The 12,614-nt window shown below is 41.5% G+C and overlaps 2 protein-coding genes across 6 annotated transcripts; both read left to right on the top strand.

Moving 5' to 3' along the window:
• The first annotated feature begins 1,733 nt into the window (after positions 1-1,733).
• LOC103995140 (small ribosomal subunit protein eS24z-like) lies at positions 1,734-8,161 on the top strand. Of its 2 annotated transcripts, XM_065079753.1 has the most exons (6): positions 1,734-1,902; positions 1,978-2,019; positions 2,083-2,226; positions 5,855-5,933; positions 7,605-7,691; positions 7,864-8,161. In XM_065079753.1, the coding sequence occupies exons 1-3, from the start codon at positions 1,828-1,830 to the stop codon at positions 2,182-2,184; spliced, it is 219 nt and encodes a 72-aa protein (XP_064935825.1). In that variant the 5' UTR covers positions 1,734-1,827; the 3' UTR covers positions 2,185-2,226; positions 5,855-5,933; positions 7,605-7,691; positions 7,864-8,161. The 2 variants fall into 2 exon arrangements, with proteins under 2 accessions (XP_064935825.1, XP_064935826.1); XM_065079754.1 differs by lacking the exon at positions 5,855-5,933.
• A 434-nt stretch (positions 8,162-8,595) lies between these two features.
• LOC103995082 (protein IQ-domain 26-like) lies at positions 8,596-11,971 on the top strand. Of its 4 annotated transcripts, none has more exons than XM_009415583.3 (4): positions 8,596-8,742; positions 9,958-10,446; positions 10,829-11,035; positions 11,119-11,971. In XM_009415583.3, the coding sequence occupies exons 2-4, from the start codon at positions 10,036-10,038 to the stop codon at positions 11,818-11,820; spliced, it is 1,320 nt and encodes a 439-aa protein (XP_009413858.2). In that variant the 5' UTR covers positions 8,596-8,742; positions 9,958-10,035; the 3' UTR covers positions 11,821-11,971. The 4 variants fall into 4 exon arrangements, with proteins under 4 accessions (XP_009413858.2, XP_018685454.2, XP_009413859.2 ...); XM_018829909.2 differs by lacking the exon at positions 8,596-8,742 and adding an exon at positions 9,077-9,194; XM_009415584.3 differs by lacking the exon at positions 8,596-8,742 and adding an exon at positions 9,294-9,427.
• Positions 11,972-12,614: the final 643 nt, after the last annotated feature.

The raw sequence follows: 12,614 nt of genomic DNA, 5'->3' as shown, positions 1-12,614 counted from the left end.
TAGTGCTCTCGATCCTAACATATATAAATTTAAATTTAAAGATAAAAAAAGAGTCTACGATGTGACTATAAAAAATATGAGATGTGAGTGTAAAATAAATTTATTTATTTTTATAAGTATGAGATGTGACTATAAAAACGTTTCTCTAAGATGACAGTATGATCAAATTAGTTATAACGTTCCTTTATGTTGATAACATATATCAAAACAATCACAAAGAAGTACTATACTAAATGATAACGTGAGCTAATTGGCTGGGAAGCGCTACGTTACGATGACAACAAGTACATAGAGCTGCTCATTTTGATGATATCATGACTAACTTGGTTGGGAAGCACTATGTAATGGCAACAGCATGGTCGAGTTTAGGCTCCACATGTGACAGTATAATTAAATCCACCAACAAAGACTCCAATTAAAACTTGCATCATATCTCAACTTTATTCTGTGTCAACACAAGTTAGGAGGCAAATGATACAAGAAGTGTCGACACTTCATTGCTATTTGGCCAACACGTCAAATTTACCTCACTAATATGGCATTCCCACATGGTCAAACACATTATCACTTGGTTGACACCCCAATCCCATTCGAATGGCATGTCGCATGCGATCGACAATACTATTTATACAAAGAGCTGACTCAGAATGGAAATTAATTTAAAAATCAAAGAAATCTTATAGGACATATCCCAACGTAGTTTTATAAGATTTTGGCTCCAGATTTTTCTTTATCCGACACAACACTACCACACCATCAATTTTATAAGATTTGATTTAACTCATATGTATGATTTATATTATAATTTAATCTGATGCAAACAAGGTTGAATTAGATAAGTTGACTCGTGTATTAGAGAAAAATATCGTTGACCTTCTGGAGATGAAAAATTCGTCCATCCGGCTTCATAAATTTGCATCCGGCTTCATAAATTTGCAAATTCTTCCTCAGCTAGTTAAAAGAATGAAATTGGCTGATATATACTAGGTAGTATAGATATCATTATAGGAGATCGTTGAAATGATAATTGATACGAGAGAAGTACAAACTATCAATTCTTTTTCTATATCGGAATGCTTAAAAGAAGTATATGGACTCATATGGATCTTTGTACCCATTTTGACCCTTATATTGGGAATTACAATAGAGGTACTAGTAGTGTGGTTAGAAAGAGAAATATCTGCAGCGATACAACAACGTATTGGGCCTGAATATGCCGGCCCCTTAGGAATTCTTCAAGCTCTAGCAGATGGAACTAAACTACTTTTTAAAGAAGACCTTCTCCCATCTAGATACAAGTAATAATCCTTTTTGAGTTTTTTTTCATATAAATAGTAAAATGGGGGAGGTAACATGCAATCGTCTTTATGTTTATAACTCACATAAATTATATGTCGAATGATAATTGATTAATAATAATTTTATTTTAAATTAGATTTTAGGATAAATAATTTATGGAGTAGCCAAATCCTCCATACGTAATTTCAAGTGTGACTCGTGCAATTACCGAGGAAGTTTCTGGACCAAAAACAGCAAAGTAGAAACGGGTCGCGTGTCAGATCCGATCCGACGATCCAATTCCAAACGGATCGGGTGTGGGTCTCTTCCCATTGAAGATTTAGCTTGTTGGGCTAACTCAATTATAAGCCCACTTCTATGATTAAAGACGGCCCACGGGCGCACCGCTTCCTAGGGCTACGGTTTACGTAAAAGCAGTTACCGAACACCTTCTACTCCCTCTCTCTCTCTCTTCTTTTGCGTCGCTGCCCGCCGTGTCGTCGCCACCGATGGGAGCTCGCTTCTTCCGCTGCGAAGAAAGAAGAAAAAATGGCGGACGCGAAGGCGGTCACTATTCGGACGCGGAAGTTTATGACCAATCGCCTTCTCTCCAGGAAGCAATTCGTCAGTTTTGAATCCCGTATACTTCTCCTGTTTTCGTACAACCGTTTTGTTGTCCTTATATTGCTTTGGTTATAGGTCATTGACGTGCTTCACCCGGGAAGAGCCAATGTCTCCAAGGTCAGTTTTTGTGGCTAGGGTTTTGGATTTGGCTGTATTTTGTATGATTTGGTTATTGTGTAGGCGGAGTTGAAGGAGAAGCTGACGAAGCTGTACGAGGTCAACGATCCGAACATGATCTTCGTGTTCAAGTTCAGAACGCACTTCGGAGGAGGGAAATGTTGATGTTGATAGGAAGAGAGGATAGAGATATCAAACAGACGAAGAGTATGACAAGCTTTCAATCTTCTATATTTCTCTCAAGAAAAACTCTTTTACAATTTCAGAAACTCTATTTTAACTCATGGCCCAACATATGGGGTTTATATAGTCCCCAAAATACATTATATTAATTGTATTCAGGATGAATCATTCTCTTTCAAGAAACCCTTTTAAGAACCAATAACCAATTTGACTTATCCTTCTATAGACTTCTAATCCATTTTTTCTTCTTGATGTAATGATTCTCCCACTTGATGCAATGAACCTTGTTATGATACTTGAACAAGTTTAAATCCAACATTCTCCCCTCTTAAACTTGTTCCATCTAGCATGCCAAGTTTTTCTTCGAAGTTGTTGAATATATACCTCTTCTTCAAAAACTCCATTAAGAAATACTGATTTGACATTCATTTGTAAAATCTTTCATTTCATTTGAGCTGCTAGAGAGATAAGTAATCTTACTGTCTCCAATCGAGCAACTGGCGTAAATACTTCTTCATAATCAATCCCATATTGTTGTTTATATCCCTTCGCAACCAATCTGGTCTTGTATTTCTCCATATCTCCTTTTACATTTCTTTTTGTTTTGAAGATCCACCTAACACCGATAGCTTGGTGGTCTTCTGGAAGTGTAGTAAGCTCCCATGTATTATTTTTGTTAATTGCATGAATCTCTTCATTCATAGCTTGTCGCCATTTTTCATCTCTATAAGCTTCTTCGAAGGTTAATGGATCATATCCTGCAAAAAGACAAAATAAAGAAAGTTCATCATTGTTAGTATCAATCCTTCGAGTCACATCATATAGGTCCTGAATAGGTCTTGTCCTTCTTATAATTGGACTTCTTGAATCATGTAACCTAGCTGATCTAGGTGATGATTCCGGCACAGCAACTTCGGTGCTTGCTTGTATTATATCATCTTCTTCTGAAACTACAGCTTTCTTATGCTGCTCATCACTTTTCCAGTTCCAAATCTGTTGTTCATCAAACTCAACATCTCTTGACATCACAACTTTATTTGTGATAGGATTGTAGAGTTTGTAACTACTGGAATTTTCTGGATAACCTAGCAAAATGCATTTTTGACTTTTATCATCCAATTTTGTTCTCTTCTCTTCTGGAATCTTGGCAAATGCAACACTTCCAAAAATCCTCAAATGATCAACTCTTGGTTTCTGTAAGCTCCATGCTTCTTCTGGTGTAACATTACCAATTCGCTTTGTTGGAAACCTGTTAAGCAAATAAACTGCACAAGCAACAGCATCACCCCAAAATTCTTTCGGAATTTTTCTTTCCTTTAACATACATCGGACCATATTAAGGATAGTCCTATTTTTTCTTTCCGAGACACCATTTTGTTGAGGTGTGTATGGCATGGTGAATTGATGTAGAATTCCATTATTTCTACAAAAACTTTCAAATTTATTTGATATATATTCACCACCTCTATCTGTTCTTAAACATTTAATCTTACAACAACTTTGTCTTTCAACCAAATCCTTAAATTCTTTGAATTTGCTTAAAACTTCTTTCTTTTCTTTTAACATGTAAACCCAAGTTTTTCCACTATGATCATCAGTGAAAGTAAGAAAATACCTGCTTCCTCCAAGTGATACTGGATTAATAGGGCCACAAACATCTAAGTGTATCAGATCAAGTCGATTCCATGCTCTTTTTGTCCTTCTCACTTTGAAAGGCTTTCTTTCTTGCTTACCCATGACACATACTTCACACAATTTTGCTGGGCGATCAATTTTTGGCATTCCTGTCACCATATTATACTTCTCTAGAAGTTTCAAAGCCTTAAAATTTAAGTGAGCATATCTAAGATGCCAAAGTGTAGAAATATCCTCAATATCAGCTTTAAAACAATTTGATTGATCAAAAATACTCAAATGTAGAGGAAACATTCTATTCTGTGCTATTTTCACATGTGATATCATTGTTTTATTCTTATCACGAATTGAGAGAGCCATATCTTTCATCTCAATTTTATAACCTTTTTCAAGTAATTGTCCCAAGCTTAGAATATTATTTTTCATATCAGGAACATAATAAACATCTGAAATGCATAATTCCTTGTCATTATTAAGTTCAAGGAGAATTTTACCTTTGCCTCTTACTGGTCTTTGAGACAAATCACCAAATGTAATATTCCCGGAATTACTTGTATCCATTTCTGAAAATAGCTCTTTGATGCCACACATGTGATTTGAGGCTCCTGTATCTAGATACCATGTCATAGACTGATCATTTTTCAAATTTTCATAATTCATTAGCAAAACTTGATTTTCCTTCTTTTCTTCCTCAACAAAATTTGCCTTATCACCTTGATTGTTAGGATTATAATAACATTCATAAGAGTAATGTCCATACCTTTTGCAAACATAGCATTGTATTTCAAACCTTTTAGAGTTTCTGCCACGTCCACGGCCTCGGCCACGTCCTCGACCATAACCTCGGCCTCTTTGGCTATAATTTTCTCCAACATCTTCACTGTTTGGAGATTCTTGATTGGTCTGATTTCTGCCTCCTCTTCCTCTTTGTCCTCGTTCTCTTCCTCTTTGAGAATTTGATTCTCTTTTATTTTCAAGAGCAAACTTAGCTTGTAGTGCTTGCTCCATAGTTTTCTCTTCTCCTCTTTTTGTAATCCTTTGTTCATGAACTTGAAGGGAACCCATAAGTTCTTCTAAAGACATTTTTTCCAAATCTTTAGATTCTTCAATCGCAATAGCAATAAAATCAAATTTCGGATCTAGAGATCTCAATATTTTTTCTATTACTCTCTGATCATTTACTTGTTCACCATTTCGTCTCATTTGATGAACAATAGAAATGATTTTTGAGAAGTAATCAGAAATAGTTTCAGAAGTACCTTGTTGTAGTTTTTCAAACTCGGCTCGTAAAACTTGTAGACGAAGTTTCTTTACCTTATCAACACCACCGAATGCTCTTTGAAGCATTTCCCAAGCCTCCTTTAAAGTATTTGCTGGAGCGATGATCTCGAACATTGTATCATCAAGGCCTTGGTAGATTGTGAACAAAGCCTTTTTCTCCTTTTTCCTTCTTTCTTTGAGTTGTTTTCTTCCTTCTGCATTCATTGCTCCTTCTTCTGCTGGACTTGGTTCAGCAAATCCATCTTCTACAAACTCCCATACATCTTGGGAGCCTAGAAGAACCTTCATTTGGATGCACCATATGTCATAATTTTCTTTTGTCAATCTGGGGATCTGAAGTTGGATGGCACTTGAGGAAGAAGTCATAGCTTAACCTATGCTCTGATACCAAATGTTGATGTTGATAGGAAGAGAGGATAGAGATATCAAACAGAGGAAGAGTATGACAAGCTTTCAATCTTCTATATTTCTCTCAAGAAAAACTCTTTTACAATTTCAGAAACTCTATTTTAACTCATGGCCCAACATATGGGGTTTATATAGTCCCCAAAGATACATTATATTAATTGTATTCAAGATGAATCATTCTCTTTCAAGAAACCCTTTCAAGAACCAATAACCAATTTGACTTATCCTTCTATAGACTTCTAATCCATTTTTTCTTCTTGATGTAATGATTCTCCCACTTGATGCAATGAACCTTGTTATGATACTTGAACAAGTTTAATTCCAACAGGAAATACACGGGTTTTGGTTTGATCTATGATACGGTGGAAAATGCAAAGAAGTATGAGCCCAAGTATCGTCTCGTCAGGGTATGCATTTGTATCAATTCCCCTTCCCATCTTTGCTTATGCCATGTTGGTTTATGTTTTCCTTAGTTTGCTTGATCTTTTCTTTTTTACTATTTAATTTGCTTCAATGCCATCGTTATATATTTTTTACTGTTTAGTTTTTCCTTTTTTTCTCCTACCTTAGCAGTAGCATTCAGTTAATTTTGTTTGCCATCTTAGTACCTTGTGTGGAGATTTGCTTTTGGATATTAAGTGGGTTTGACATGCTAAGTTTGTAGCGGTAGACTCAATGTCGACTAGTGCACGTATGAAATCGATACCAAAATGTTATTCCAACACAACATTCTGATAGCTAGGATTATGATTTGATTTCCACTCAACCCTTTTTATACCGGCAAGTTACAGAAGTTCCAGTTTTTGATTGCATAGGTTTAACTGTATCAGGTTGTGGTAACAAGGTTTCTGTATTGGTGGAATTAGACACAGGATATTCTAGTTGGTTTTGTGGCATTTGCAATTGGTTTGAGTCGATTTGAGATCTACTGAAATTCACCAGGGGATGACAAGTTGTGTTGGAAATCTGATACCCAATGGATCATTCAAACTCAGTCATGCCTCAAATATTCCATCGTCTTATCTTAATTTTGATGCATAACCTTTTTTTTGTCTGACTTTGCTCTCTCACCACCTCTGACTTTCAGTTTGCAAGTTCCTATCTGTACATAGTTTCTCCATCATCTTCAGTTCATTTGGCAATCAGATACATCCTTGGTCTCTCATTCTTTCTGTAGCTACTCTCTCTTTCAGGAGACATGTTTACCTCCCAATCGGAACCTTCATTTTTCTATTACATTCTTCTGGTTCTTTATCTAGGATTTCTTGAATTGATTCTTGGCTTCTGACTACAGTCATGTTTATCTTGAGACTCGAAGTCGTCTTATTACCTGTTCTTCTAGTCAACACAAAAAAAATTAAATTCATGTATATTTTTCATCTTTTTTTGTTAAACATATAAATGCCCAGGTATAGTCTTCTTGCAGTTCTGGGTGAAGAGTTGGCAATTAACATCTACAAAAAATTCTATCTGTTCATGTTGATGTTCCCTTTAAACCTGACATTTGAGCTTCCAGCAATCTACTTCACATGATTGAGGTCACTCTTTTTTAATATTTTACAGGGTACGCATGCTAAATAGTAGCCAAAGCATGTTATGTGCTTTTGCAATGCTCTTGGGGTTTAAACCTGTATGAGACTATAGTACTTCTTGTTACGTTTGTGACCGGGGCATTGAGGCGTACGTACCACGATTAGATGTGGGACTGGCATAATGTGGATATTTCACAAGTCATTTTAGACTTCAATCATAACTAATTTAACCTTGGGACTCGAGTACTTTGATAATCCAGTGTGTCGTGGATTCAACATGTTTATGGAAGAACAAGATGTTCTAAAGTTGAGTTTTGGCCTGGTACTGTCTGGAGGTTGGAAATCATTGTGTTGTGGCCTACTTGATGCACTTAGCGACCAGTAGTATTCATTGATACTGTTGGCAATGGTTTCTAATAGAATCTGAGAGACAACTGATATTCACTGATCTGAGCTGCACCGAGTGGCTGATATTCATTGATACTGTGGTTTTTTTTTTTTTCCCCTTGAGAAGATGACCTGATATCTGTAGTATTTGGTTGGCAGAATGGGCTTGCCACAAAGGTCGAGAAGTCAAGGAAGCAATTAAAGGAAAGAAAGAACAGAGCAAAGAAAGTTTGTGGAGTCAAGAAGGTGAGGCAAACATTTTCACAACTACAACCAAAACAAATGAGTTTGTACTTGGATACATTTGTCCAGTGCAAACTGTCTTGTTTGCTAATTGCATTTGGTAGAAGAACTTGTTGAGCTGATTTTGATGCACTTGAAAAAAATGCTTACAGTTCATTTTTTTTGTTGTGTCCAGACAAAGGCTGGAGATGCTGCCGAGGCTTGGGTTGGCCAGTCGATAATACTTGCTAGCATAGAATCGGGACATTTTGTTCTGCTATGCATGTATTGACGTCAGCTTGCACGTTGCCCATCAACACTTCCACTAGGCATTACAAGGCCCGAACATGAATGGGCGGTTAGGATTCAAAACTTCAAGAAGAGATGGCGTCTTAGCACGAATCACGAAGAACGGGTCCTTCGTTTTCTTGCTTATTATTATGAAGCCCAATTAATTATGCAAGAAAAATCTCAGCGGCAGGAAATGTTGTGCATCAGTGTGTATCACAAGATTCCACAAGCGGTCTCCCTCCGCTCGCTTCATGGGAACGACGGTCGCATATGAGCCAACGATCCCGTTGACAGAAATCCGTAAATCCAGGGAGTATTAATTAGACGACTTAAATCACGGTGATGTCACCCCACGCTTTGTTCGTCCGTCTCTGACTCACCACAAGTAAACGAGTAGTAGTATATTAGGGAGGTTTAGTAGATAGGTGAGACAAAACGTGGAACCCACGAGGGAACCTATTCTAAAAATAATGCTCCTCATAAATGTTTTGCATTGACAATTAAGGAAACTCGAAATTAAATCATTGGACAAGAATCCGGAAAGATTCGCTTTTCAAATCCATAATTCCGTGTATAAATAAACCTTCTTCCACCGCCGACCGATGCCAACTCTCGATGTCGTCGTCCCCGAAAGTTGCCATCTTTCCTCGTTTATCCGCCGAGAGAAGGATGTGATGACCCCACACCTCGCACTTCTTTGGCAAGCTTTTTCCTTTTCCGCACCGAATTCCACGCTTTCGAGCGGAGGAGACAGCGCCCTCGGAGTGGAGCAGCGAGTGAAAGAGTAAGCTTTCTTTTGTTCTTCTTCGCGTCTACAGATTCGAGGTCGTGGCCCGTGTGCCACGGCAGAGAAAGACCGAGCTAGCATCGACGACAGAGGAATGCTCGCTCGGTGTTCTTTCTCTTCCTTCTCCGTCTTAAGGTTCGTTCTGCGGCCTGAGCGGCTCCTTGAAGAATGAGAAAAAACTGTGAACTTGGGAATGGTGGGTAGCAGGAGAGCACGCAAAACAGAAGGGGTCGGAGAGTAATCTGCATGTGTAATAAATGTGAAGGTCTGGGTGACTCACGGGACCGTCAGCATGTAGAGAGAGAGAGAGACGACGGCACAAAAAAGTGTCGATCGCAGGTGGGACTAGTGTCACTGTGGTGACCGTAGCTATAGATTTGGGATGGTTGGACGCTGGTTCGCAAAGCTTTTGTGGGAGCAAAACGCGAGCTTTCGAACCTCCGAGGCCGGTCCGTTTCCTTGTTCCTCTCTCTCTCTCTCTCTCTCTCTCTCTCTTTTCCTTCTTCATGGAGTGACGGCCGTGGTTTTCGGGCATTTCACGTGGTTTATGCACGAGAGATAGAGAGAGAGAGAGAGAGAGTAGTGCGTGGCAGATGAGCGCTCTTGCTCGCTGCGCTCTTCTCGTCTTCTCGGCAAGGTACAGAGAGGAGCAGGGAAAAACCATTCTCTCGCCATGTGGAAGGTTGTCTCCTCTCTTCTTCTTCCTACGATCTCTCCCTGTCTCTTCTGCTGGGGTTTTGGAGTGTAGAGGATATATAAGGAAATACCTGCAGTTTGTTTCCTGCTGTGCTTTCGTTTGTTGCTTCTAAATCAGCTGCAGATATCAAGTAAACGACCAAAGCCTTCGCTTCTGTCTTCATTTGAATCCTGACTTCATTTACCCATCTCCCTCATCTACTTTCTTTTCTCCTTTTTGTTTTGTAATGGGTTTCCGATGTGCGGTCTTCCTCCGATTGCGAATCGATCGACGGGTTTGGGTGGTGGGGAATGCACCTGTGTGTACCCCATCCCTTTGTCTTCTATTGGAGTTGTTCACCGCGGCGGGTCTGAGACTTGTGTTCTTCTTCGAACTCCTCATACATTACGAGCGCCTTCTTTTATCTTTTCATCTCTGCGACTCGTGGCTCCTTTTTCAGTGTTTTTACCACCTCCAAGAGGTTTCTTTCTCTCTACATATCCCCCATTCAATTCGCTCTTGTTCTCTGGTTGTAGGACGTAGAGGGAGGAAGCTTCGTCGCCGGAGACCATTAGTTTCCCAGGAGGAATTCCTTTGATTCCAGCGGCCGGGAGATGGGTCGGGCGGCGCGGTGGCTGCGGAGACTCTGGAGCAGTAGCAAACAGAGCAAGGAGCCGAAGGACTATCCCGGTCATGGCGCCGAGGATAGGACGGAGAAGAAAAGATGGAGCTTTAGAAGGTCGAGGGATTCCGGCGATGTGGCGCCGGGCCAGAATGCTTCCACGGCAGCGGCGATCGAGGCGGCGTGGTTCAAGTCCTTCTACGCTGAAAGCGAGAAGGAGCAGAGCAAGCACGCCATCGCCGTGGCCGCGGCCACGGCTGCTGCGGCCGATGCCGCGGTAGCTGCCGCCGAGGCAGCAGTGGCCATGGTGCGTCTCACCAGCAGCGGAGTGGACGCCGTGTTCGGCGGCGGCGTTGAGCGGCTGGCGGCGGTCAGGATCCAAACAGCATTCCGAGGCTACTTGGTATGGAATCTAACGAGACTCCATGTTGATTTGGTCATCAATTGCGTTCTTTTGATGCTCTGTGCAGTCCTTTACGTTTCGTTTTCCAAAAATCTTTCCTGTCGTTTTTGCCGACTAGTTGTTATCTGCCGAAAGAATGCATAGCTTTTATTGCTCTCTGTCCAAATGAGTCCTATCTAATTCTCTATGATATCTCCGGTTTCATCATTTATCTCGTTTTCCATCCACAACGCTCGATGGTTTCATGTCCCGAATCCAATTCGATGATCCGTGTAAATGTTCTTCCCGTTCTCTGTTCCTCGCAGCACGGAAACAGCCAAAGCTTTCTGTTGTATTAGCTTTCTCGCTCAGTCGTTAATGCCTCCATTTGCTTCTTTGCAAGGCAAGGAAAGCACTCAGAGCGCTCAAAGCATTGGTCAAATTACAAGCCTTAGTCAGAGGATTTCTTGTTCGCAAGCAAGCCGCGGCAACTCTTCACAGCATGCAAGCTCTCGTGAGAGCTCAGGCCGCCGTCCGAGCTCGAAGAGCACGTAACCTTCTGCCTGATGATGGAAATCTTGTGCCGGAGATCCGCCGCCGGAGATCATTAGTATGATACGAATCCTTATTCTAGCTGGATTTCTCACGAAACAATCAGTACTAAGCTTCGGTTTCTGTGTTGCTCTGTCACAGGAAAAGTTTGCTGATCCGCGAGGCTTGCAAACGTCGTCGTTCCAGAACAGGAGGTTCTCGACGAGCATCGATAGTCCTATCCTTGCGAGAAGCCCAAAGATCGTCGAGATCGATACGTGTCGAACTAAGCCGAGATCCGCTCGCCGAGCCAGTCTCCCGGCCGTAGATCCGGCAGATGACCTGCCTCTATATGCATTCTCCTCCCCGCTTCCATGCCAAATTCCAGCGCGGATCTCAATTCCCAGCCGCTGGAACCACCAGGAGAACGACTGGTGCATCAACGGTGAGAAGTGCCGGTTATCAGCCACGGCGCAGAGCACGCCCAGATACATGAATTCGTTCGGCAACGTGGCCGTAACTCCGGCGAAGAGCGTGTGTGGTGCTGAGAGTGTTTTCCGGCCGTACTCGAGCGTGTCAAGCTCCCCCAGCTACATGGCAAACACGCAGTCATCCAAGGCAAAGGTGAGGTCTCAGGGTGCACCGAGACACCCGCCGGAATCAGCAGAGACGAGAAAGAGGCAGCCTTTGGGCGAGGTAAACTTGGAGGCCAGGGCTAATTTTGGTGGTATTGGAATGCCCAAGCCCCGCTCTCAAGTTCAAGATGCTGCTTTCAGCTTCAAGAGAGCGGTGATCGGCAGGCTGGATAGGTCCTCAGAGCCGGGCAAGGAAGCAGAGAGGGAAGTTTACTTGCGGAGAATGTGATGATGCAATGGGGTTCACAAGCTCAGCACAAGAGGAAAGACAAAGCGCTCTCTTCTCCTTCTTCTTCTTCTTCTTTTCCTGTTTGTGCGAACAATTTGGATGAGAACATCGATAGCATGGTGTGGAGTAAATTTTTAGCACATTCACTTCATTTCAGTGGGTGTTCTCAATGTGAATCTGAATCCTTCGAGCGAGCGAGGGGCTAAGAATGTGGTTTTCTTGCTTTCTGGGATCATCTCCACGTTTGGCTCATCAGTCGCAGAAATCAAAGCAAGACTTTTGGTCTGTTTAGATTGGATGTCCCAAGAGATTTAAAGCATACATAGTCTTGATTCCAACCTATACATCCTAATTCAATGGCGAAGCATCAAACATTAACCACGATCACATCTCCACGAAGCAGCCGGCGGACTCTATTCGTAGAGATGCCGCCGAAACATTTTGACTCATATAAAACAAATAGCGTACTCAAGAATCATCATCACGCTGAAGAACTCCAAGTGGTTTGTTTGAACTCGGCAAAAATGTCTGAAAGAAAGCTCTCCCGATGAAGTAGGTATCTCATGAGACAAGGAGACCAGCCCACCTGGGGTCCATGCCGATGTAGCAGCTACCACTGCACATTAGCTGGGCCCAGAATGGAGGTCCCAATCGCTCCGGCGGGGCCCCACCGTCCTTCTCCAATCTCCAGCGGCCACTTCGGTGGCGACACCGAGTAGGTCGGGGGTGTTGGCGATCCTCTGTTCCCCTCTTTGCGTTGCGTGGGTGTGGATCCCCCAGCTGATTTATTTCCA

The sequence above is a fragment of the Musa acuminata genome, chromosome BXJ1-8 (genome assembly GCF_036884655.1).
Source record: "Musa acuminata AAA Group cultivar baxijiao chromosome BXJ1-8, Cavendish_Baxijiao_AAA, whole genome shotgun sequence".
Classification (NCBI taxonomy): domain Eukaryota; kingdom Viridiplantae; phylum Streptophyta; class Magnoliopsida; order Zingiberales; family Musaceae; genus Musa; species Musa acuminata.
The sequence above is the reverse complement of the archived record's forward strand: the minus strand, read 5'-3'. Positions and strand labels throughout refer to the sequence as shown.

Bases quoted from the DNA above. Each gene is read 5' to 3' on its own strand.
- LOC103995140 (XM_065079754.1), top strand. From the start codon at position 1,828: ATGGCGGACGCGAAGGCGGTCACTATTCGGACGCGGAAGTTTATGACC. The intron at 1,903-1,977 runs GTCAGTTTTGAA...CTTTGGTTATAG, and splicing joins TTCTCTCCAGGAAGCAATTC to GTCATTGACGTGCTTCACCC. The intron at 2,020-2,082 runs GTCAGTTTTTGT...GTTATTGTGTAG, and splicing joins GAAGAGCCAATGTCTCCAAG to GCGGAGTTGAAGGAGAAGCT.
- LOC103995082 (XM_009415583.3), top strand. From the start codon at position 10,036: ATGGGTCGGGCGGCGCGGTGGCTGCGGAGACTCTGGAGCAGTAGCAAA. The intron at 10,447-10,828 runs GTATGGAATCTA...CTTCTTTGCAAG, and splicing joins CAGCATTCCGAGGCTACTTG to GCAAGGAAAGCACTCAGAGC. The intron at 11,036-11,118 runs GTATGATACGAA...GCTCTGTCACAG, and splicing joins TCCGCCGCCGGAGATCATTA to GAAAAGTTTGCTGATCCGCG.